Source organism: Ipomoea nil, unplaced genomic scaffold, assembly GCF_001879475.1.
Source record: "Ipomoea nil cultivar Tokyo-kokei standard unplaced genomic scaffold, Asagao_1.1 scaffold3321, whole genome shotgun sequence".
Taxonomy (NCBI): Eukaryota; Viridiplantae; Streptophyta; class Magnoliopsida; order Solanales; family Convolvulaceae; genus Ipomoea; species Ipomoea nil.
Window position 1 is genome coordinate 895,454 of NW_017619749.1, and position 24,993 is coordinate 920,446.

A 24,993-nucleotide genomic window follows, 5' to 3' on the forward strand; every position below is an offset into this window, starting at 1 on the left:
GTTTCAAAAAATTGAATTTATAATTTTTTTATTATTATACGTACTTTGAATTCATAACGTTTAGTACGAAAATAATGTTATCCTTTACAGAGCGTTTGATTGGAGTGAATTTAAATTCCATTCCCACCTAATTTCTACATAATTTCAAAAGGCCATTAAATTCCTTAGTTTAGTTGGAAGGAATTGCAATTCCCTCATTTTCATGGAATTAAAATCTCATACCCCATTTTAATTCCATGAATTTTAGGAAGAAAAAAAATAATGATGAGATAAAATTATCCATTCTTTTTTTTTTTTAACCTAAAGTTGATGTCGGACAACAACAATGGACATTTTAAATTTTATACTACTTATTATTCCTTTTAAATTCCCATGTATACCAAACATTGGAATTGAAATTCGCAGTAATTTTATCCTGTAAACCAAACACTGAAATTTAAATTTTCATTTTATTTTCAGTAATTCATCTTTCATAAAATTGTAATTATTTTCCAACGTAATTCTCTCCCTCCAACCACTGGTTCCTATCTGTACTCTAACATTTAAGAGTCAAAAACAAGATTAGATGCTAAAGCATAATTACACGACCAAAACTGGCATCTGGCACCGACTAGAATCGAAGGATCATATTCCCGCCAAAAGGAAAAAGAAAGCATACGCGCGAGTTGGCACGTGCCAATCATGTATGGGTCCACCCACCGGCCCATCCAACCGCTTTTACTTGAATTAGAACTTAGAAGAAGAAAACAATAACGTAACCGCCACACGAAAACTCATCCTCCTCTCCTCTCACCGCTGCTTCCTTCTTCCGCGCGACTAATACTCCCATCATCACGGGTACGATAACTCTTTTTCAATTTTTTTTTTTTTTTTTTGTACTGTGAAAGTTAATTTTTTTTGTCGAGTTCGTGATCCATGCTTCTTGCTGATTTCCACAGTGAAGTTTTTTTTCGAAGCGTTTAGAGATCGGCGGCGGATCTTTCGACTCAGAATGGCAATGCCTGATGCGCTCGATCGATTTGCGGTTCCTTGTGAGTGCATCTACACGTCACTTGAAGTTCATCACTTCATGTATGTTGTTTACGGTGTGTTGTGTGTGAGAATTTGTGTGATGCTTTACCAACTGTGATTTGTAGTCGATTCCGGAAGTCGAAGTTTTTTTTTTGTGTGTGTGTGTGTGTGTTTAATGCACAACTTAGTTTTAAAAAAAACTTTTAGTGATCTGAGGCTAAACTTTGATTGCTCAATTTAGGATGACAACTATTCATGTATGTGTTGAGATCTGAGGATGTCTGCTTTGGAGCATCGCGATTTTGTTGCTTAAAACTTTTTCTTTTCAACTAACTGGTGATTTACTGTAATTTTATTCTTCCAAAAGGTTGAACCCCAACCATAATTTACTGTACCTTTATGCCTGAGTTGATGAATGTAAATAAAAGGATTTAAGAATTTGGACTTATAAATGTTGTTTGGGGTTTCATTTGAGTGACAACAAGGAAACTCACCGTCATTACTCGAGAGTGTCACTACTCGAGGGTTGTTTTTGGGGATTTCATTGTTTAATCTGTGGATTGTAATTGACACTCTCTCCAGATGTTTGGAATTACTTGTAAAGGGGTGTACAGCTGTCATCTACACCCTTTTTGTAGGTAGAAGAAATGGTTGTTTATTCCACTTGCTTTTGGTATGTACATAGTATGAGCAAAGTTACTGGCTTTGGTGATTCAAAACAAGGGAATATATTATAGATATTGTATACAATCTGTTTGAAGTATTTAGTTTTTCTGCTAATATGCATGCTCTCTAGTTAGTACATCCAGTAAAATGGTTTCTATCTTTTTTTTCAGGCCTTGAAGGATCACATGGCAGTGATCGAAGAAATGAAAAGGAATCAGAGTTTGAGATCTCAGAGGAAAGGAAGAATAGAATTGGGATGTTGAAGATGAAGGCCTATAAAATGAGGAATTCTCTTAAGAATAAAAGTAGGTCAAGAAGTGATTTTGGAGCTTCTGTTCTCTTGGAGGATGGTCAGGACACCCAAGTAGTGGAGGCTGTGAATGCTTTCCGAGAAGTTCTGAGCATGGAGGGCTTGCTTCCTGCAAGGCACAATGATCATCATGAATTGTTGAGGTGATCAACATTACCAACACCAACATATATGATTCCATATACCTAGTGTAATACATGTTTAAAGAATCTCTTCCTACTTCGACATCTCAACAAGTTCTCTCACTTGCAGGTTTTTGAAAGCCAGAAAGTTTGACATTGGGAAGGCAAAACATATGTGGCAGAACATGCTTCAATGGAGGAGTGATTTTGGGGCTGAAACTATTTTGGAGGTAATAATGACATTTAGCTAATACTTTGGTAGCTATGGCTTGTTTGTAACACATTCTATCAAATCATTCTTGGATTCTTTGTTAAGCTTTGTGCCATAATGACTCTCTGCTTGCTCATATGTTTTGTATAATTCCCTATCAAACACAGCTTGCCACTGTTCATCTAATTGTTGTGTTCCTCTGCATGCATCCTCAGGATTTTGTCTTCACAGAAAGAAATGAAGTGCTGCAATTCTATCCCCAAGGTTATCATGGTGTGGATAAGGTGGGGAGACCAATTTACATTGAAAGATTAGGAAAAATCAATCTGGACAAGCTCTTGGAAGTGACTACTCTGGACCGGTACATAAGATACCATGTCCAGGAGTTTGAGAAGTCTCTCAGTATTAGGTTTCATGCCTGCTCAAAAGCTGCAAAAAGACATATAGATACAAGCCTTACAATTTTAGATGTTGAAGGAGTGGTATGTCACCATTTCTAAGAATCCATTACTCTCTTTTCAATCATTCAGAGATAGCTTATCTGTCTTACTCTAACCAAACCTGATGGACTTATATCCAGGCACTGACGAACTTAACCAAAACTGTACGAGAAGTTGTTATGCAATTACAGAAGATTGATAATGACTTCTATCCAGAAGTACATCCATCTCTAATGTCACTATTTTGATAATTTGATCAATATCTTAACATTTTCTTTAGGCTGGCCATACTCAGTATCTCTAACCTCTGGGTGGAAAAACTTTGCAGACACTTGGCCAAATGTTCATTGTGAATGCTGGTCCTGGATTCAGGCTCCTCTGGAATGTACTAAAGCCTTTTCTCGACCCTGATACCACTTCCAAGATTCATGTATGTTTTTAAACACTTCATTTTCAACTCTTAACAACCTTGAAATTTGTTTAGAGATCATGCATATAACTATTCAAATTTCTGCTCTGCAGGTTCTTGGTAACTGCTACCAACGCAAACTGCTTGAAGTCGTTGATGAAAGGTAACTGTAGCTTATTTTGATCTCACAAATGATGCTTATTCAAGACTTCAACTCTTAAGAATTTGAGTCATCCATTTTCTTCAGGGAGTTGCCGGATTTTTTGGGCGGTAGATGTACTTGTACTGAACATGGAGGTTGTTTGAGGTCAGACAAAGGGCCATGGAAAGATCAAAACCCATCAGAGAACCAGTAGTGAAGAATCAAAGATTCTGAAGCTACAGAAAGAAGACAGTATTTCTAACCTATCACAGGTCCAAAACCTGTTTGCGAATTTGTAGCAAGAATGCAAGTAAAATATAGTATGAAGAAGATGAAAATTTATAACAATGCAAAGACAACTGGAAAAGGTGACTTTCTGTCAACCATTCTTTTATGCATCAACATTTTAAAGAACAGTAACAAAAATTACTGTGTATCTATATATGATCACAAGCTTAGCTTAGCTATTGAGAAGAAACTAATGTCTCATACTCTCATCCATCCACATAAATTTGAAAGAGACCGACTTCATTTCAGATGGAATGTACCCTGTAGTAAAATACAGTGAAGTACAACAAAGGGAAAAATGACAAGTAACAGTAAAGCACAGACATGCGATTGCATTCACTTACGCAATCACTTATTTGTAGTTGAGATATAACTTTCCTAGTAGGGGAGAAATCCATTCCAGCTCCCTTTATTATGCGTTCAGTTAATCTTCCACGTTTGGATTCTTTCCTAGTAGGGGAGAAATCCATTCCAACTCCCTTTATTATGCTTTCAGTTAATCTTCCACGTCTGCAGAATCCAAACGAGCAAACTACTTTATGCAAAACTGAAAGAGAAATATTATCGTTCTTCTCAAATAGCAGAATTACGATTACCTACCTTCACCGTGCACAGCACTCAACCGCTTAATGTGGCGTCTATGTGATGCTACCGGTGTTGCCAAGTTGACAGTCACCTTTCACCATCTCTCTGTAGCAGCTAACGATCTTCTGGTCTAACTCATAGTAGTATTCCATCCTTTCTAAAGGTTTCAGGTCCAGGTCGATAAAAGATGCCTACCATTTTACAGCAATAATTACAACAGTGAGACTCCCGATTCCCAAATTCATACAGATTCACAAAAAGTATACTGCAAATGAGAAGAAGGTTTATACCTTGTAATCAAAATTTTGGTTGGTGGACTTTAAGGACACGAAACTATAGGGAGACTCCCGATTCTCATCTATTCTAGGTCTAAAACTGATCATCATACTCAAGTCCTTTGCAGTAGCAGCTATCAAATAATCCCTCACAATCTTCAAACTCTCCTCCATTGAAATGGAATGCAAGGCGGTGAATCTTTTTGACAAGTGGTCACCTAATTCTTGGCATATCGTACAGGGTTGAGAAACAACATCATAATATGCATGAATTGCCCCCTCGATGTCAAAATTATCAAGCTTCTGGACTTGAAGAATTTGATCCGGTAATCCTGAACTGAAAACCGCCTCAGAGACAAGCTCAAGAAAACATTCGGTTCTCATCCCTTCTCTGGCCAGAATTTTATCCTCGAGTGCATCTTCAAACGCTTGGCCAACCTTACAACTAGTAGTGTCTGCAACGCCACCCAAGCCCCCGAGTATAAGACAGCCATTCAGAAAAACTCGGAAGTTATTCTGTGGGGTCATGAAGAGGTCCTTGATTGCCTTGTGTAATCTGTCTTTAGATCCAGAGAAAAAATCGAGTGGATCATACCCACTTATATATGATATCTGATACAAGGACGGTAAAAAACACATTGAAGTGTTAGATATCGGGACTGAAACCCGAAAACATGGATTAAGATGGCTAATCGAGAACATAAAACCAAGAAACAGTTCAGAATCAACACTGTTTCTAAACAAATATGTAAAATTATAGAGGAAGCAAAGAATACCTTCCCTTGATGGAATTTCAACGCCTGGTGCATTCTAAAACGAGTGATTCTCCTTTTAACACCATTACTTTCTGCAATGAATTCTGAAAGTGGAAGGAACCCACACTTGGGCTGTTTTTACAGAAACAGAAATATCGCACTACTATTATAGTATTATTACTAAAGAGACTGAAGAGATAGAACTGAAACTAAAATACTACTGCAATGAATTTAAATAAAGATAGCAAAAGGCGGAACCTTTATTTCAACCGATAAGCAAAATTCCTCTTTAAGCGTGCCTGGAAGGAGGAGAAACACAAATACTATGATAAACCAAAGGCTGTGATAACACTGGCTTATACTACCGAGCAATTTGTTTACTTTCATCTGATAAGTAACATTCGACATATGTTTATATAATATCATGGATCATGTAAAGCTACCAAAAACCAAAGGGAATAAAGTCAGTCATACTACCATGGGGGAACATTGAATGATCAGATATGAGCATCACAGAGTCACTCAGGAGATTGACCTTAGCAGCATCAACTCGCCAAGAAGGGCGCTGATGAAGAACATTGTTTTCAACCACTTCCAGAAATTCTCTAGACACAGGGATGCGAATCTGCCAAGAATCCAAGATTAAGGTTAGAACTTAGAACATGAAAACCATTAATGATATTGTTCATCTGTTGGCAATCCAATAGTTAGGCTAAATAGGTTATTCGCTTGCACTATAAATGTTCTAGAGGTTCCACTTTGTTAACAGAGTTCCATTAAATACACAACCACACAAATGTAAAGGACTTTCCAAAGACGAAACTTCAAATCAAGCAAGGAGAGACCAAATTACAGTTCATGAAGTTAAACCACAATATCTCAATCAGCTATAATTTGAGGCAGCACAATATCTTGTTTTCCAGCTAGAACTAGTCAATCAGAGCAGCTTTTTTTTTTTTTTTTTGGTTTATGATTTCTCATAATTATGATATGAAGAGAATAAAAGTAGACATAATGGACACATTCTATCCTTCTGTTTAGGCAAACATACCCCAGCATCAACATATCTAGAACCCAGTAATGGACACATTACAAGTTGGACAAAGATATGATCTGCAATCTCCCTTGAAGGGGCTGACACAAGCTCATTTACATTTCTCCATAGATGGCATTCATGTTTTGTTAAGCCTGAATGGCCATTCTCACATTGAGAAACATTCCTTGGAACCTTTTGAATCCGCAGAACTTTTCCAACCTAGATTGAAGAAAGAGAAGATTTTGCACTTGAGATATGGAAGAAAGCTTATACAAAGCAACTGAATTGACAGAACAACAAGCATATACTAGATTTTCAAGCAATAAAAATCGTTTCTTTATACCAAACTCTATTCATACTCAAAAAAACAACTAACTTTTTCTGCAATTTCACTAAAAAAGAAAGCGAAAACGAAGAGCGCACAAAAGAAGGAGATTCTCCACTATAAGCAAGAACCAAATTGACAGCTCCTTCTCCTCTGTAAGACCATTCCTTTGCATCTTTCGCCGTCAAAACCACCGCCATTCTACTGCCGAACGTGGAAGAAGAGGGCGGAGATTCAGTACGGCAAAAACTTCAGCTATTTCACCGAGTCTGGAATCGGAGCCACCGGAGTGTCGCCGGAAGTCGGATGGCAGACTGGAAAGTTAGACGACAGTCAACACGCAGTTCTTGGCTTCTTGCGCTGTTGTATTTGGTCGGTATTCGGTAGTTGATTAAAGCGCACGCGAAGTTTGTATCCACTACGGTCAAGTGCACCATACTGTGTATGTAGAGTGACCGATAACACATCAATTCAGTAATGATTCTCCATTATACTTTAACAAATTTTTTTTTTTTTTTTTTTTTTGTTGTGTAAAAGAATCACTATTAATTAAGAATATTCTTTCTAATGTCTTTTACAAAAGTTTTCAACTCTTAAATTCATCAATATTTTCAATAGTAGAATTTCTCTCAAAAGTTGAATAGGCCAAATGTCATTGTACACACGAGATGATATGTCTATTTTGGACATAATTTTTACGGTGTATTATCCAGTTTTAAACTTTAATTTCTTTTCTTAAAAATACCTACTAAACGACTAAATTAAGTCCGTACGTGCAGTCATCTTTCTTACTTAGTAGTGGCAAAAGTGACGGAGGTGGAGGGCATAGACGACAAGTCAGGAAAATATCACTTCAATTAACAAAAAAAACAATGTTTTCAACCTTCTAATAGTCTATAAAAAGATCTTCATAGATTATCATTCAGTTTGGCACAAGAATCACTAATGTTGGATCATAGACCTTCTTGGTCAGTTATGAACAACATATGTTGATTTATCTTCTTACTGTGATCCTTTATTGATTAGAATCACAAGACATTTTTCATCCAAAATATACATTCAAGTAATAACTGCCCACTTTTTTTAATTAAAATATATAAAAATGATAGATTTATAATAATTGCTCAAGTTGGAGATGAATAGGCCCACATATGTCGAATCAAAGAACACTAATTCCATCTAACCGTTCATTTTGGCCTTACCATTAACAAAAAAGATTGATTCACCCTTTGACTAAATCATTCATATTCCGTTATATATTTACTGCAATTCTTTGACAATTAAGCTAAAGAATCAGCAATGGAACTTCGTCTACTTCTTCTTGTATCTTCTGATTCCCTTCCTTGGTACTACTACATGCTCACATTCCTAACTCTTTCTTGGCTGTCATGGAAAGTTTTAACGACAAACAGACGTCGGAAAACACCACCAACGGCGGCTGCTCCTCCCGGCAACCTCGGATTCCCCGTCATCGGAGAAACCATCCAGTTCATGGCCGCCGCTGCCAACACCCAAAAAGGCTTCTACCACTTTGTTCATCTCCGAAGACTCAAGTAAGATTATTATATATACATTTCCTTTTTCAATCTATATATACATACATCTCATCGTGGAATGTGGGGATATATAGATATGGGGTTTGCTTCAAGACGAGAATATTTGGGGAGACGCATGTTTTCGTGTCGAGCGCGGAGGCGGCGAAGGCGGTTTTGGGCAACGAGAAAGGGAGGTTTACGAAGAGATATATAAAGTCCATTGCAGAGCTAGTCGGAGATCAAAGTTTACTATGTGCTTCTATCCGACAACATAAACTGTTGCGACCTAGTTTCACTCATTTGTTCTCCACGAACTCTGTATCCTCCATGGTTCCACTGTTTGATGAATTGATTTTGAAGGCGGTTGGAACATGGCATCACCAAGCCACTGTTATTGTCCTCCATCAAGCTCTACAGGTTAGCTAGCTTAGTGTCAACACAACTATACATTATTATATTGTTTAATTTATAGTGCATGTATGTATGTCTTTATTTGTATCTATATATCTATTTTGCCCCGGGGAACTGTAGTCATTACCAGAAGGCATGTATCAAGTAAATTCAGCATTATGATTCTAACCGTAAAAGGAATATAAGAAGATAATTTAACACTAGGTTCTGATAAAAAAAAAAAAAATTTAAAATTAATCTTCTTATTACTTTTAGTATCCAACAAATCATTAATTGCTATTATTGACCACTAACAAAGGTTGTTGAAACAGTTCATCAATTAGATTATTAAACATGTTCTCAAAATTCCACTAATAGTACCTAAAAAATCTTAAAAATTTAGGAAAAAGTGTCAGATTTGATATTGAACTAATTGTTTTGTGCAATTTGTCCACTGAACTTTTAAATGCTTGCATGTAATTATATTGAACCATCAAACAAGAAAAATATGTGTAAATATTGTTCTGACATCAACCTAATTGACTAACTGTTCCATTAACCTCTATATATATTCATTGTATAAGATATATATGTATCAGATTTTCTGGGTTTTTGAGCAGATTACATTTAAAGCAATCTGCAAGATGGTGTTGAGCATGGAAGACGAGGAAGAGCTACAAGCTTTGCAAAGAGATGTGGGGCTTGTCTATGGAGCAATGCTTGCATTTCCTCTGAGATTACCTTGGACCAGATTCTACAATGGCCTCCAGGTGATCATCGATATATTCAATTCAAACTAACCCCATTACAGTTACTCCAATCCATTTTCTTTTCCAAACCAACAAAATTGTGCAGGCCAGAAAAGGGGTCACGAGGAAGCTGGGGAAGATAATCAAGGAAAGAAGAATGGGGCCAAGAGGAAAATATGATGATTTTCTGCAACACCTGTTACTGGTGAAGAAGGATAATGAGAATGGTGATGATGATGATGATGATGAAAACAATTTGTTGACAGATGAGCAGATCACAGATAACATTTTGACCATGATCATTGCAGGTCAGCTCCGATCATACTTAATTCATGTACTTTTTAATGTATCTCATACAATTATCATATATTCCATATACAATCATGCAAGTTGATATATAGTATGATACAAAGTGCAAAAAATACTGATGGTATCGGTTAACATTATAAACTTTTCCAGTTATCCCACAGTTTAATTAACTAAATCTGCAGGACAAGACACAACTGCTAGTGCCATTGCTTGGATGATAAAGTATTTGGATGAAAATGAAGAGGCCCTCAACCAGCTTAAGGTAAGAGAGAACGACATAACTACCCGCACGTGCTTAACTCAATGGTTCAATACGTAGACAATATTTGGGAGAAGAGATAAGGTTCAAACCTCGACGACGGCATTGTGGGGATTATGTCTAAAGTGGACAAATATCTTGTGTGCACATGTATACTACCGTGATTTACATTTTCCCAAATGCTCTGTCGTTTTCAAGTATAATTAATATCATGCTATATACAGTGTTTGAAAATTTTATATTCTTGATTAATGAATATGGTCTAATATAATATTGAGACAGATTGAGCAATGGTTGGTACAAGAAAAGATTTCCATGAAAACATTCCTAACACTAGAAGACCTTAACCACATGCCATATGCGTTGAAGGTACAACCCTAAAACTACTTACTTCAATTCACACATTTTGTTTTTATATCTTAATTCTTTTTGTTTCTTAAATATATGAAACACTACTACTACATTAAATTCACAGGTTGTTAAGGAATCACTTAGGATGGCATCCATAGTCCCATGGTTTCCTAGAGTAGCACTCCAAGATTGCGAAATCGAAGGTTAGTTATAAATCTATCTTTTCAACTTGCGACTGTGCATGGTTGAGTGGAAGGGACTCATCCATCATTAATCAAATGTCAATAGTTCGATCATTGACTTTATAGACAACCAGCTTAAATCTCCATGTCATTGTCCCATATCTATACTACTAGCACTTTAAATTTGTTTGTGGTCGATGTTGCTTTTAGGTTATGAAATTAAGAAAGGTTGGAATGTTAACGTTGACGCCAAATCAATACATTTTGATCCACATGTATACGATGATCCCAACAAGTTCATCCCCTCGAGGTTCGATGTAAGTTAACTTATGCACACATAGTTCCAACTTCCAAGCTAGTTCAATTATATTCTTTGTGAGGATTGTCTATTAGTCTTTTTAATTTGATCGGCTATAGACAACTTAAGCTGGTTTCCTTCTAAAGCAACCCATATTTGGATAGTGGTTATGGGTTTTCCTGTAAAACAAAGTTATTGTGATATAATCATAAATTTTGATTGGTGCAGGATGATGCAAAACCATACAGCTTCTTAGCTTTTGGAACAGGCGGGAGAACATGCATCGGGTTGAACATGGCCAAGGCAATGATGTTGGTCTTTCTCCATCGTTTGGTCACTATATACGAGTAAGCTAAGGGACTCACAACCTTAACATGCATACATATAACACATTAAATAGTTCTAATTACTCCGTATTTAATAATTTATTATTTATTATTTATTCAAATCACCTTTTTTTTTTTTTTAATAATCATAACAATGGACAGGTGGGAAGTGATTGACAAAGACTGGAGCGTAGAAAAATGGACACTTTTTTCAAGATTAAAAAGTGGTTGTCCTATACATGTTACACGTATCAACAAAAGTTTTACTTCATCAACACCATAATATATATACATAAAAGGTCAAGCCAATGCAACATTGGTATACATAATATGTGTACTATGTTTTATGCTAATGACGATGATGATCATAGTAGGTACATTAAATCATTAATAGTAGACATAATGTGTACTATGTATTATCAAACATTTTTTTAGTAATCAATTAATACTATCAATTAAGTAAATTGACAAATAACCCAATCAGCCATTCATGTTTCGTTGCTTACTTTGAACTGCTCGTGGTTTTTTCTTATGAATCTCTCGATTTTCCGGCGAAACTCCTCATCGTTCAGATTTTCAATCGCACCGCTCTCTAGGCTGCTGCCACTTTGACGCTGCTGCAACGCAATCGCCGCCGCCTCCTCGTTGCACTGCGGTTTTAAAACCACGCTCTCCCAGCACACCGTCTTTATTATGATTTCCTCTTCTCCTGCTCCGCTATCCTCCGCCGCCGCTTCTGGCGGCGAAAGAGGGGCGAGTATTTCTGCGGCTTGAGTTCCACCGCAGCGGCACACAATATCGCCATCGGAGTTTCTACTGATTTCCGTTTGGCGGCGGCAGAGCAGGAAGACCGCGAAGACAATGGCGTTGCAGAAGAGGAAAACCATGTGAGGGTTGCGAAGAAGACCGGACAGGTCAACCAACAAGGCGCCGGAGAATCTAACGGCCGCTGGAAGTCGAGTCCACGACCAGAAAACAACCAATACGAGGAAGACGAACACTTCTAGGAGCAGCAACTTCTTCATCGTCTTCATCTTCCGAAAGCGATAACTAAACGTGGCCGCATTATATTCTTCTCGCATTTCCAAATATCTATCAAACAGCACTGGAGAATGCTGAACATAGTTTATAGAGTTTCCACCATTTATTCGGATTGGGATTTCTTCGGAAGGTGGAAGAAGTTCCATTAATGGCAATAGAATTCTTGGGAGAAAGGAAAATCAAAATCTCTCCTAAAATGGAGGAGCTGAGGGATTTGCATATGAATATAGAATGATCTGAGAGTGTTTTAAGGATTCATTTATGGAGAGTTTCCCCCCATGAAGAAGTTTTCTGGTCAAGTAAGTGTCTTTGGAATCTTATTTACTAAAATATATATTTTTAAAATAATGTTTTTGACATGTTATTTTATGTCGCCGTATATATTGTTATTACTACGTCATCTTTAGAATGTATTTGGGAAATTCTTTTTACTTTTTGAATTATTATTTTTTATTCTTAAACATATTTTGTGGGATAAAATCATGGCGGCATAATGGATGAATAATTAAAAGGGAAGATGTGACAAAAAGGTTAGTTAGTTGACATGGTGCTCTTGTAGTTTGGACCAAACCTCAAACGAGCCCGAAAACCACGCTTTCCTTTTGAAAATGCTAAACATTTCGACGGTTGGTATTCGACATGGTGCATACGAATGCAAAAAAAGACGTCGTTTTAATAAAATGCGCGTCTCCTCTTAAAAAAGAAAAATCAGGTTCGATTCCCAGCAACAACATATGAACTAAAATTTCAGAATCGATGAACTATAATTTCATAATCGATGAACGATAATTCCAGAATCTAATCTATGAACTAAAAATTCCAGAATGAATGAACTAAAATTCCATAATCTATGAACTAAAATTTCAGAATCGATGAACTACAATTCCAGAATCGATGAACTATAATTCCATAATCAATGAACTATAATTTCATAATCTATGAACTAAAATTCCAGAATGAATGAACAATATAATGTTGTTGCTGGGAATCGAACCTTAATTTTTTTTAAAGGCGCGCGTTTTTTAATAAAACGACGTCGTTTTGGCATCCGTATGCACCATGCATGGTGCATACGGATGCACAGCATAACTATTGTTGGTATTCACTGCAAATTATTTTGTGGATTCGAGTCTACATTTGTGTATGAATTGACAAAATAATATGAATTATGTTCATATAATTTTTATACTGTATTTAGCATTATTTTATAATTCATATAATTTTTATATTATATTTATCATTTTTCTATATTGCACGTGAGTTTGTTTTGAGAAAATCTATCTTTAATCATGGTCAAATGTAGGTAGCACTTTGAAAAGTAAGTAATTCAAGGGGATTAAAATTTTGATTTGTAGGGATAATGGACAATCTGTGAATACTATTAAAAATGTTATATACAAATTTTTTTTTTTAATAATGTGTAATACAATTTCAATGTTAATTGTTATTAAATAATTTACTCTATATAAATTTTCTTCATTTTTTATTATTATTAAGTTATATTGTTTAAGATTGTTTAATTATATTATTATTATTATTATTATTATTATTATTATTATTATTATTATTATTATTATTATTATTATTATTATTATTATTATTATTATTATTTATGGCCGTGCATCGCACGGATGCAAATACTAGTATTCACAATGGTTCATAATTTACCTTTTAAAATTTTACAATTTGTATACTACGAACAGTTAACATATATGTAGGTAGCACTTTGAAGAGTAAGTAATTCAAGGGGATTAAAATTTTGATTTGTAGGGATAATGGACAATCTGTGAATACTACTAAAAATGTTATATACAATTTTTTTTTTTTAATAATGTGTAATACAATTTCAATGTTAATTGTTATTAAATAATTTACTCTATATAAATTTTCTTCATTTTTTATTATTATTAAGTTATATTGTTTAAGATTGTTTTTATTATTATTATTATTATTATTATTATTATTATTATTATTATTATTATTATTATTATTTATGGCCGTGCATCACACGGGTGCAAAATACTAGTAGTATTCACAATGGTTCACAATTTACCTTTTAAAAATTTACAATTTGTATACTACGAACAGTTAACATATATGTAATTGATTTCATATTAACAGATTAGGTTGTTATTTGTTTTGACTTAGAAACACAATTTATATCTAGAAGTTCACAATTTCAATACTAAAAATACACAATTATACGTAGTTTAGGACCAGGGTCCACCTTGCAAAGTGGACCCTGGTCCATGGTATACAACTCGATATTCACTGCATTTGATGTAATTTTTTTATTTTTTTTTTCGAATACTATAACTCTATTACAAAGTAATATTGATTTGACATTTTTAATACTCAAGTAATTTCAATTTCACTAAACTAATTTTAAGTCCATAAATTCTAAGCTCACAAGATCCTATCTCTAGAGCCACTCTAACATTTCTTTTTGTGATATGAAGTTGTGGTGGCTTAACCCGATCAGAAAGGTTTAAGTAAAGAAATGGTAATCACTCCTACAATTGTTACTCACAATTAGTCACTACCTAATATAGCAAATTATCACATCGAGATAATTGTAACCAAGTTAATTGGATAATTGACTTGATAATCATAAAATTTCAAATTCAACTCCAACCAAGTTAATTGGATAATTGACTTGATAATCATAAAATTTCAAATTCAACTCCTCATGAAAGCTAATTTTCTAAAATGTTTTTTTTTTTTTTTTGTTTTGTTTTTAAATTGTTTATTTCTACATAAGAACTTCAAATTCAACTCCTCATGAAAGCTAATTTTCTAAAAAGTGTTTTTAAATTGTTTATTTCCACATAAGAACTTCAAAGTCAACTCCTCATGAAAGCTAATTTTCTAAAAAGTTTTAAAAAAAATTTTTTTTTTTGTTTATTTCTACATAAGAAGACAGCCTTAATTTGTCTAACATTTTAACTAACAAGACTCGTGCTTTGCCGAGAATGTTTCAAGTTTCAATTCATCTTCGTCGTCAAGACACTCTCAGTCAAGCTATGTCCTCCAAACAATCCGTAATATATATTTTTTGTCTATTTATTTTATTTATTTTTAAGAAAATGAGTATTAGAATCCTAGCTCACTATTCATGTTCTCTATCTTTCCCTGCACTGTTGAACAGTTGTATGTATATTCAAAAGAAAAGAGACCAAAGTACAATTCACCTACTTCAATTCATCAATTGTATAAGGAGAAAAATGGGGAAAGTATTCTCATGTATATATTGGTTAATAACAGCAGTCATCTCCCTCTGAAAAACACGAGTTTCTTGAAAGCCATGGAAAAGAAGAAAGCATTAAGTTGGGTATTATTATCCAGGGACGGATGAAATATATGCCAGTCTCCACCCACCAACGTAACTCCTAAACAAGCAAAGAGGGAAAGGCTACCTTACGTACACCTCGTTGGAGCTCTTGGCTTTATCGGGCAGAATGTTATCAGGAAGAACAAGTTCTGGGGGAGTTTCACGCACGACGCCAATCATCGAGTCGTAGTCCTCGTCACGTCGGGCGTACTTCTTGCGGAGCATCCTCTCGAATTCAATTTCGTCAAAGGATTTCGAGTTCTCAGCTGCATGGACTCGTGCAAGGTTGGTGTAAGTTGTGGCCGATTGAGATATGAAGGCTACCTCTTCCTCGGTTAGCTTTCTCAGGAACTTGGCTGGATTACCGGCCCATATCTGTGATCAAAACAAAACATAAGCAAATTGGAGATTTTCTGGGAAAACGGGAAATTGGAGAAGTGGAAAATGGAAAATATGCATTTGATAGCCATACCTCTCCCGAGGGAATTTTAGTGTTCTGTCTCACGAGGGCTCCTGCAGCAACCATCGCATGTTTCCCGAGATGGACACCATCGAGCAATATTGCTCCCATACCAACAAATGCCTCATCATCAATAGTGCAGGCATGTATAACCGCACTATGCCCTGTGTGTTTGCTAAATCGTTATGGATATACTTTAGGAGAAAGGAATAGTAAGGTTGATATATGATGCTCACCAATGGTAACATTGTCCCCAATAATAGTCGGTAGATCCCTGCCACCCGAATTTAATTTTGCCACATGAACGAGGGAGTTGTCCTGTATGTTGGTTCCAGCTCCAACACGAATTCTGTTCACATCACCTGTATACAAAAATATATGGAATCATAGTACAGCAGTTCTTCTCTTTCATCTATGTAATGCAGAAAAAGCAATCCAAAGAAAAGAATGTGGAGGGGCTACACGGACAAGGAAGACTCAAAATGTACGCACCAATATACAATGTTGGCAAGTCTATAACTATAATATTTGTATCAACCACAACATAAAAAGAAATCATGATAGAAAAATGGTGACTTTAAACGCAAAATTCTCATTTATGCAAATCCAGTATAATTGAAAAAGACCTACCTCTCAATACACATCCATACCAAATAGATGAATTTCTTCCCACTTGGACATCGCCAATTACTGAGGCACCTGGTGCTACAAATGCGTCTTTGTCAACAACAGGGGATTTGTCAAATAGGTCCATAAGAGTTCGGTGCCTGGACACTAAAGATATAAGATGTCAATAATAGCATGTGAAATTCAAACAAATTAATAAAACAAGCTAATTTAACAGCTCTAAACTACAGATGTCATCCTGAAACAACAAAATATTATCAATATGGTTCAAAAAGGGGAATCAAAACAAAATTCAGCCATAAAGAGGAACTCATTCGTACAAAATGGAGACTGCCTTAATCAAGGTTTTGAAAGCTTTTTATGAATAAAACTTTTTTGAATAGGATATCGACTGCCAACATTAGAAGCATCATTAAAGTTATAAACTTTATCCCCTTACAGTAATCTATGTGGTAAATCAGTTGCTTAGTCTCTTTCAATTGAGGCCACTTATCGTGTAATTCATATAGTTTTTCCCTGAACTACCGCAGCTAACATCCTCTGGGAAGGTCATTTCAAATTTCAATCATCTTACTTGACATCTTCTATTGTAATTTAATACTAACTAGGATAACTACCAAAATTGTTTGCCATTTTCTCCATACAACTAAAGAGGAACCAACAGGGAATCATCTCTTTTCTTCTTCTTTTTCTGGTAAAAAATGGGGCTTTTTTCCCATACTATGTATCGTTTCCCATCTTAATTGACATCTTCTGTTGTAATTTTATACTAACTAGGATAACTACCAAAATACTTTGCCATTTTCTCCATACAACTAAAGAGGGAACCAACGGGCAACCATCTCTTTTCCTCATCTTTTTCTGGTAAAAAAATGGAGCTTTTTTCCCATACTATGTATCTTTTCCAGTTTTCCCATTTATCCTCAGAATGCAACCTATTATGTTCCTTCACATGCATTCCCCATTTGTTTTGAAATGCTTTACTTTTGTTATTCTTTAAAACTTTAATTTCTCACCACTTTTTACCTAAAAATCTGAACTTTTTCTGTGAGATCCAGTAATTTATTTCAATTGACGAACACCGGTACAAATACAAAACAGAACATAACAAAATCAACGACATACAAGCATTATTGAATCAAAGAACAATTAAGAGAGATTGGAGGTGTTGGGTGAGCATATGAATCAAAAGGAAAGAAATTTGCGGGGGGGTGAGAATGCACATACGCTGTTCCGACAAGTAGTAGCTGCCTTGAAGGCCGCAGCCGATGCGATCAAGGGCTTTGCCGGAGCCTCGAATCAGCGATCCTAGTGTGTATATCGCTTTCCCTAGACTTCCCATTTCGTTCTCTTCTTCTTCGTCTTCTTGCTGTGCGGCTCTTGATGATCTTCAGTGAATTTTGCGATGATGGCTATAGAGAGAGCAATACTCCTGGGGTAAGGTCAGGAGGATGCAGGCCTTGTGTTTAGGGCAGCTGAGCAGATGCTAGAGGTCATACAAGGGCAAATCCGGAATTGTAGAGTAAAAATTAAAAAACCTATACTTTTTTCATTTTCAGACCAAAAAAATAATGGGTATTTTATTTTCACACTAACCCAAAAACTTTCACTTCAATCTCGATAAATGGCAAGATATGTCACGGCACAAGTGCACTACGTGACGGATTCAACTCGTGAGGAAATTGAAAATTACGGAGTATTAAAAATCAAACACGTGACATTAATGTATAAGAGTTATGCTCTACCTACTCGATTACCTATTTTGGAACACAATAAAACTAATTTTATACTCTCCTCTAAGTAGATATTGAACTTTATAAGTGCCCACAAAACTAAACTAATAAAAACAAATTGCACATTTTTACCTTTATATATTAATAAATATATTTTATTTTATTTTATAATCTTTATATTAATGTTGATATTTTTTATTAATTTACAATTATATACATATATTCTCTTATTCTTTTTTCACAGTATTTAATCATTGTAAAAAATGAGGGGTGATTTCAAATTAGAAATGCGTTTAAGGTAATTGTGGTAGGAATTAATATTGCATTTTCTTTTTATTTACAAAAAAAAAAAGTTTATAACTATAAGGTGTTATATGGGACTTTATATTGGAGGTTAGGAGAGTAGGAGGTAAGCACTCTTTGTTCTGTAAAAGATGAGTGATCCTGCAAATTTTTTGTTAAGATGCAACTATGCAAGTGCTAGTGAAGTAGAATTATTAGTTTTATTTGTATCAATTAACCAGTTAAATTATATATCGAAATTGTAAAATTATTAGGCGAAAGTGCAAAGCCTAAAAGGGCCCATATTTTGGGTCAGTGGTTGGCTTCCATGGACACCATGAATGTTGTGGTCCTTGTGGAAGGTACATACCAAGAATTCCACTAGTTAAAAAGTTGACAGCAGTGATGGATTATTTCCTTTTGCATTTTCTTGTGTGGAAACCCTAACTCCCCGATGTTGTTGGTTTTAGGTCAAGTGATCAACCACTTGAGCTAGTCGTTGTTGTCAACTTTAGGTCAAATGATCGACTATTTGAGCTAAACCATGTTGTTAACTTTAGATAAAGTGATGGACTACCTGAGCTAGGCCCGCCGCCCCACGGGGCTAAACAAGAATTTTGTTGAATCACTTAAAACTATGTTGCTTGTTGTTGTTTTATTTCATGTGTTTGTGGGCTTTGTGCAGTGTCTGTTTGTATAGGAGTGAGTATGTGGTCATTCAAACAGGCACTTCTCAGAGAATATAATTTTCAAGCAATTTTAGATTCTCAGAAATTGTAAGAGATAAACCAGCATTACATGCATATAAACCCAGTGCACAACAACAACTACAGTTCTTCTAAACTGAAAACCATATGCAAATGTCCCATGAAAGATGCACTGTGATCATAGCTCATCAGATCAAGCATTTTATTTAATTTCTCAGTGTGCAGAACATGAAAACTAAAGCATCCATCACAGCATGCATTTCAGACAAATTTTTCCAGGTACTCCTCCACAGTAGTATACTTGACATCAGGATAAAGCTCTGAAGCCTCAACTCCGAATGATGGCTCAATCACAAAGTTGGTATGACCACCCTTCACAAACACTGAGTGGTTGATTGATAGCACCACGTTTATGGGTATGGGAGACTCTGCAACAAACCACAATTACAAATTAAATGGGCAAAGGTTTCCATTGTTCCATTATACAATCAAGATTCAGAAATCAGAAGGGTATATTGCAGACCTTGAATTTGCTTCAGAAGTTGTTCTTCTGAGACATAGCTTTTCTCCAGTGTTTTCCCAATCTTCTTCTCCCACAATGCCACAAGCTCATTGAAGGAGTAGATGTTCTTGGGGGGCTTCAAGTACACAACCTTGTTCAGTGTTCTTGGATCATCCACAGCCTTGATCGTGTAGGTCCCAATGTCATGTTCGTCATTGAAAACAGCTACACACAAAAGATCGAGTTGAAGATCAAAACCAAAAACATTTCAATTCATAAAGCATGCATGACAAATACCTGCAAAGACAACTCAGTTAGTTCTTGGCTGGTAGATTGTGGGAAGGACACAAAATCCAGTCCTAACAGTCGTAGTGTGAAAGTTTAACCAAATATGGTGAACTCCTTATAGGCACCCAGAACGGGTTTTACAGTTGGTTGGTAGATTGTGAGAAGGATACAAAATCGAATAAAAGCAATACCTTTAACAGTTCCATCTCCCAGAATGACAACTTTATCTCGAGGAGGGGAAGTGGCTCCAAGCTGCACCAATGTAGGGAGGAAATAGCCAGCAAAATAGTTGGCTGAAACATAGGTGTAAGGAATCCCTTCTCCTTCAATGGCTCTCCGGATTTGAGCTTTGGTCTCAAATGCAGATTTTGCAGGCTCAACTGCCTCCACACGGTCCACGTCGTTCCCAAACTCCGACGGGAAGAAACGCTGCATAATACAGTTCAAGAAACCAGACAACAAAAATAAACCCAACCAAACAACAAATATACTATAATACAGTAGTATAGATTATGACCACCGACAAGGCGACAACCTTAACATTCCCGGCTTCTTTGATTGCAGCAATGATCTTGGTTTGATCAGCCAATTGCAAGTGACCCACGGTTGAGATCACCACATCCACCTGCTTTATTGCCTTCACCAAGCTCGCATGATCATACAAATCTCCCTGAAACGTATATATATATACAAATATGTGATCTGTGTTATTGTTTCATATATATCTAAAGAAACACAGGAATCTTGGCATACATAAACCAGAGTGACGCCGGAGTTTTTGAAGTTCTCGATGATCTTCCCTTTAACGGGATCGGAAACGGTGCTTTCTCTGACCAAGGCGAAGGTAGGGTGCGCGGATTTTGCACTCGCTTCCACCACAAATTTGCCGATGTACCCAGTTCCGCCGATGATCAAAATCTTGCTTTTCTCAGCCATTTTGCAAATTTTTTTTGTTGCACAGAGGAATGTAGGAAGCAGACAATGCAAGTGTACGATGAAAACTGGTTTGACTCCACCACAATTTAAGCACTCGGTTGGGGATGGCAATTACCATAAGTACCTATTTGTGACATAAATGTAATTCCTGTATTCCAGCCTGTATCAGTTGTGTTTTCTTTTTTAAACATTTGTTGGTATGTCAATTGGTACTATTTTAAAATTTAAAAAGCTACTCAAAGCAATTTTTTAATTAGATTTTTAAGAAAAGGAATTATACTATCAGCTAATTTACCAAACTGTTATCAACTAGTTATACCTTTTAATTAATCCAATCAGCTAACAGTTAACAGTTATCACTTATCAGCAAACACTCATTTACCCAACCGGGCCGGTTTATATGTTATTAGATGTTTATAAACTTCTAGAAAGTTTAGGTGGGAGTATGGTAGGAGTGGAGGTGTCATGATTATGTATCGACAAGATTAGTAGCATTAAGTCAAATAGTAGGTTGTGGGCAAGTCCTGTAGGTTTGAATAGTTGCAAGCCCCAAAACAAAAGAAGATTGATATGGGCAGTTGAATTGGAAGTTGCTTGTGAATGGAGACGCTATAATGGCAACCATTCATTTTGTTTAATGAATGCAGACGCTATAATGGCAATCAGTTCAGTTCAATGCGACGTGACCACTAATAGTTGGTGAAGAGTGTGTTTTAAGGAAGGTGTAATGCGATGTGAGTAATCACAGGTGATGGGTGTGTTTTAAGGAAGGTGTGACACGTCACACGTATGACATATTTACTTTTTTAAAAAAATAAATATATTTCTGAAATCCAAATGTTGAGAATTACATATATAATTGAGGATGGTGGCGAGAGAAAAAGTTAGATAGATAAGTCTATGGACTATCGTATACCCACATCAACTATTTATCCACCGCTCTAGATGAGAGATCTTGTTAACTTTTTCTCCAAAATTTTAGATTAATAGATAATATATATCCTTTATACAAATATCTGACCCTATTTGGTAAATGACTGTTAGCTGATTGAGTTAATTAAAGAGTATAACTAGTTAATAACATTAGTTAATTATTGAAAGGTGTTTAGTAAATTAGATGTTAGCTGATAGCTGATAGCTGTTTGGTATAATTTTTTTTTTAAAGTTACTTTAAGCAACTTTTTGAATTTTAACATTTTGGAGTTACAAAAAGTTAATTACCTAAACATATATATTGATTTTTTAACCAAATTAAAAAACTAGCTAATAGTGGCCAAATAAGCTAAAATTAGCCTATAAGCTAACTATTTTATTAAACAGGGCCAATACCTTTCCTTTTTTTATTTGTATGAACAGCTCAACTGATCAAAAAATGTGAAAATTAGCACAATAAACCGCCTTAAGATGAGCAATACCACCTGCATAGTGAGCAAAAGTCCAGCTTAGTTTAAGTTGATTCACTACGAGTCTATGATAGAAAATGCATGTTTTACATTCCATGACCTTTGGATTGGGCTTAATATCTGGCCCAGATATTGTGGAGCATTGGGCTTAACTTCTAGCCCAAGTATTGTGGGTATCTTGAAATAAAGAAAAAGGTGGCAAATTATACAGTGCAACCGTGGATGGTGCACACAGCACATTGTTCTGTGTTCATAATTACTGAGCCATATGCTTATAATTATAAAGTTATATATTCATAATTTTTTAATGCTATATTCACAATTACAGAATTCTATGTTTATAATTTTTTATGTTCATATTCCCAATTGTTGAACTCTGTATTCACAAATCATAGAACTATATGTTCATAATTTGATAACTATACAATTTAGAAATTATGAATCTACAATATAGAAATTATGAATATACTATATAGAAATTATGAATTACTGTATTTAAATTATGAATCTACAGTATAAAAATTATGAATCTATAGTATAGAAATTATAAATTAGAACCGTGTGCACCTTGCATGGTGCACATGGTTGCACAGTATAACGTTCCGAAAAAGGTGGTTGCATGCCATATATAAGTAGAAGTACAGTAGAAAATATGATCATCAAGATTATGGCGGGGTTTGAAAGCTAGCTTGGATGTTTTAATATATACGTGAATCTTCAAAATCAAAATTTATGAATTCCCAAAAGCAATTCGATCTAGTGATTAAGGAAAAACTAATTAAGATTATAATACAAGGTTTCCGATGAAGTCCCACTACCCATGTAGTGCGGATCGGAATTTAAGAATGTTTTGTATCTCCGAGATATTGGATAGAGAGTGAAATATTATAGTGTATATATATGCATGGGTGTAAATGTTGTGCTTCGTGTTTGGGAGACATCGTAACGTGAAAGGCGAATTGAAGTCTTCATTCTTTGGCTTTGGATCCGCCAATTATGACTAAGCTTTGCCATGGAGTGTGGAGGTTAGGTATATTTGAATCTCTCCTCCTCTTCATTCCTCTGAATGCAGCAATATTCTTCATCGTTTTATCCAAAAATGTCTGCTTTCTATGCTCTCTAGTGTGAATAGAAACAAAAACAAAAGAACAAAAGATCAGAGAATATATGTCAGTTGAGTTCATGTTTTGTCACAAGGCGAATAGGCGTGGAAGATCATATGTGGCTCCAGAAAGGCTACCCCAATCTCCTCCACCATTGTTGCAGGCTCAAGAAAGCCCTTGGGCTGATTTGCCTTCAGAGTTGCTTCTCAACATTATCTGGAGAGTGGAAGCTACTGAGACCACATGGCCAGGCCGCAGAGATGTTGTAAGTTGTGCAGCTGTTTGCAGATCATGGAGACAAACCACAAAATGGGTTGTAAGGACTCCTCTCCAATCTGGGTTGCTCACCTTCCCCTGCTCCCTCAAGCTGGTATCTACACTTGCTTTGAGTGTCTATCATACTTGTTTTGTTTGTTTAGGCCTCTTCTTAACATTCATGGTTAATTCTCCCTCAGCCTGGGCCAAGAGATTCACCTATTCAATGCTTTATCAAAAGAGAAAGGTCTACATCAACATTCAGATTGTATCTTGGCCTTACTCCTGGTAAATTATGTGTTTTTACATTTACAGTATAATGCTTACAAGTTTGAGATTTGATGCCATTCATATCTGCAAATAATTAATGTCAGCATTTTCAGTGGAAGCTGGAAAATTGCTAATGACAGCAAAGAAGAACAGAAGGCCTATGTCCACAGATTTCTTGATATCCTTGTCCAAGGATGATTTTTCCCAATCCAGTGATAATTATGTGGGGAAGCTAAGGTAAAAAAGACAGCTTTTTTCTTTTCTGATCTGCTGTCTTATTCCATGTTTTGTGCTTTTCTTGCATATATGTGTTCCTCAGCAACTATGTTTGTGTACTGTTATCAGATCTAATTTCCTTGGGACAAAGCTCAGTATTCATGACTCCCAACCTTCTTGTAACACTGCAATCCAAATGAATAATTGGTCATATAAAAGATTCATGTTGAAGAAAGTGGCGGCGAATCCCCAAACTAGCAATTATAGGGTGGCAACTATATCTTATGAAATCAATCTTCTTCGTACTCGAGGACCTAGAAGAATGCAATGCGCCATGCACACGATCCCCTTCTCTGCAATGCAGGAAGAGGGATCTGTTTATACTCCAACATCCTTTCAGAACTACAAGTTCACTTCACCGCTTTCAATTGAAAAACCCCAGGGTTCAAATCCACTGATCTTGAGGAATAAGTCTCCTAGATGGCATGAACAATTGCAATGTTGGTGCCTGAACTTCAAAGGGCGAGTTACAGTGGCATCTGTCAAGAACTTTCAGCTCATGGCAGCTGTTGATGCATCCCAGAATGTTGTGCCAGTTGCAGAACAAGAAAAAGTAATCCTACAATTCGGAAAGATTGGGAAAGACATTTTCACTATGGATTACTGTTATCCTCTTTCTGCCTTCCAGGCCTTCGCGATTTGTCTGAGTAGCTTTGACACAAAACCAGCATGCGAGTAGCCATGTTTTATATTCGCTTTTCCTTATCAAAAATCAGCTGTATATATTTCTAGGGAGGTTTTCGATCTTATCTGCCCGAGTCTAGTATATCATGACAGGAAGATATATGCTGTCAATTTTGAAATG

The 24,993-nt window shown here is 35.8% G+C and overlaps 6 protein-coding genes across 9 annotated transcripts; 3 read left to right on the forward strand and 3 right to left on the reverse strand.

The window, feature by feature from the left end:
* The first annotated feature begins 573 nt into the window (after nt 1–573).
* Nucleotides 574–3,778, forward strand: LOC109170256 (phosphatidylinositol/phosphatidylcholine transfer protein SFH6-like). Of its 3 annotated transcripts, none has more exons than XM_019319284.1 (9): nt 574–837; nt 939–1,071; nt 1,848–2,130; nt 2,240–2,339; nt 2,536–2,802; nt 2,901–2,978; nt 3,089–3,190; nt 3,283–3,332; nt 3,417–3,778. In XM_019319284.1, exons 2-9 carry the CDS (start codon nt 1,005–1,007, stop codon nt 3,523–3,525), a joined length of 1,056 nt encoding a protein of 351 aa, XP_019174829.1. In that variant the 5' UTR covers nt 574–837; nt 939–1,004; the 3' UTR covers nt 3,526–3,778. The 3 variants fall into 3 exon arrangements, with proteins under 3 accessions (XP_019174829.1, XP_019174830.1, XP_019174831.1); XM_019319285.1 differs by having other exon boundaries at nt 576–837; nt 939–1,031; XM_019319286.1 differs by lacking the exons at nt 574–837; nt 939–1,071 and adding an exon at nt 1,585–1,684 and having other exon boundaries at nt 3,417–3,749.
* Nucleotides 3,777–6,977, reverse strand: LOC109170253 (inositol-pentakisphosphate 2-kinase-like). Of its 2 annotated transcripts, XM_019319282.1 has the most exons (9): nt 6,851–6,977; nt 6,674–6,794; nt 6,266–6,469; nt 5,692–5,839; nt 5,473–5,513; nt 5,236–5,346; nt 4,475–5,071; nt 4,200–4,375; nt 3,777–4,109 (listed from the first exon to the last, which is right to left on the reverse strand). In XM_019319282.1, the coding sequence occupies exons 2-8, from the start codon at nt 6,773–6,775 to the stop codon at nt 4,238–4,240; spliced, it is 1,341 nt and encodes a 446-aa protein (XP_019174827.1). In that variant the 5' UTR covers nt 6,776–6,794; nt 6,851–6,977; the 3' UTR covers nt 3,777–4,109; nt 4,200–4,237. The 2 variants fall into 2 exon arrangements, with proteins under 2 accessions (XP_019174827.1, XP_019174826.1); XM_019319281.1 differs by having other exon boundaries at nt 6,674–6,977.
* Nucleotides 6,978–7,837: 860 nt separating this feature from the next.
* LOC109170252 (abscisic acid 8'-hydroxylase 4) lies at nt 7,838–11,410 on the forward strand. Its single transcript, XM_019319280.1, has 10 exons — nt 7,838–8,128; nt 8,206–8,527; nt 9,121–9,270; nt 9,356–9,557; nt 9,741–9,820; nt 10,100–10,186; nt 10,293–10,371; nt 10,561–10,667; nt 10,877–10,995; nt 11,137–11,410. The coding sequence occupies exons 1-10, from the start codon at nt 7,875–7,877 to the stop codon at nt 11,255–11,257; spliced, it is 1,521 nt and encodes a 506-aa protein (XP_019174825.1). The 5' UTR covers nt 7,838–7,874; the 3' UTR covers nt 11,258–11,410.
* Nucleotides 11,411–15,198: 3,788 nt separating this feature from the next.
* LOC109170259 (gamma carbonic anhydrase 2, mitochondrial-like) lies at nt 15,199–17,920 on the reverse strand. Its single transcript, XM_019319290.1, has 5 exons — nt 17,661–17,920; nt 16,437–16,580; nt 16,043–16,168; nt 15,819–15,970; nt 15,199–15,721 (listed from the first exon to the last, which is right to left on the reverse strand). The coding sequence occupies exons 1-5, from the start codon at nt 17,773–17,775 to the stop codon at nt 15,428–15,430; spliced, it is 831 nt and encodes a 276-aa protein (XP_019174835.1). The 5' UTR covers nt 17,776–17,920; the 3' UTR covers nt 15,199–15,427.
* A 1,266-nt stretch (nt 17,921–19,186) lies between these two features.
* Nucleotides 19,187–20,972, reverse strand: LOC109170257 (isoflavone reductase-like protein). The gene is made up of 5 exons (XM_019319288.1): nt 20,699–20,972; nt 20,481–20,615; nt 20,137–20,374; nt 19,679–19,882; nt 19,187–19,583 (listed from the first exon to the last, which is right to left on the reverse strand). The coding sequence occupies exons 1-5, from the start codon at nt 20,879–20,881 to the stop codon at nt 19,417–19,419; spliced, it is 927 nt and encodes a 308-aa protein (XP_019174833.1). The 5' UTR covers nt 20,882–20,972; the 3' UTR covers nt 19,187–19,416.
* Nucleotides 20,973–23,397: 2,425 nt separating this feature from the next.
* On the forward strand, nt 23,398–24,921 carry LOC109170255 (tubby-like F-box protein 6). The gene is made up of 4 exons (XM_019319283.1): nt 23,398–23,757; nt 23,843–23,930; nt 24,026–24,149; nt 24,258–24,921. The coding sequence occupies exons 1-4, from the start codon at nt 23,452–23,454 to the stop codon at nt 24,865–24,867; spliced, it is 1,128 nt and encodes a 375-aa protein (XP_019174828.1). The 5' UTR covers nt 23,398–23,451; the 3' UTR covers nt 24,868–24,921.
* The last annotated feature ends 72 nt before the right edge of the window (nt 24,922–24,993 follow it).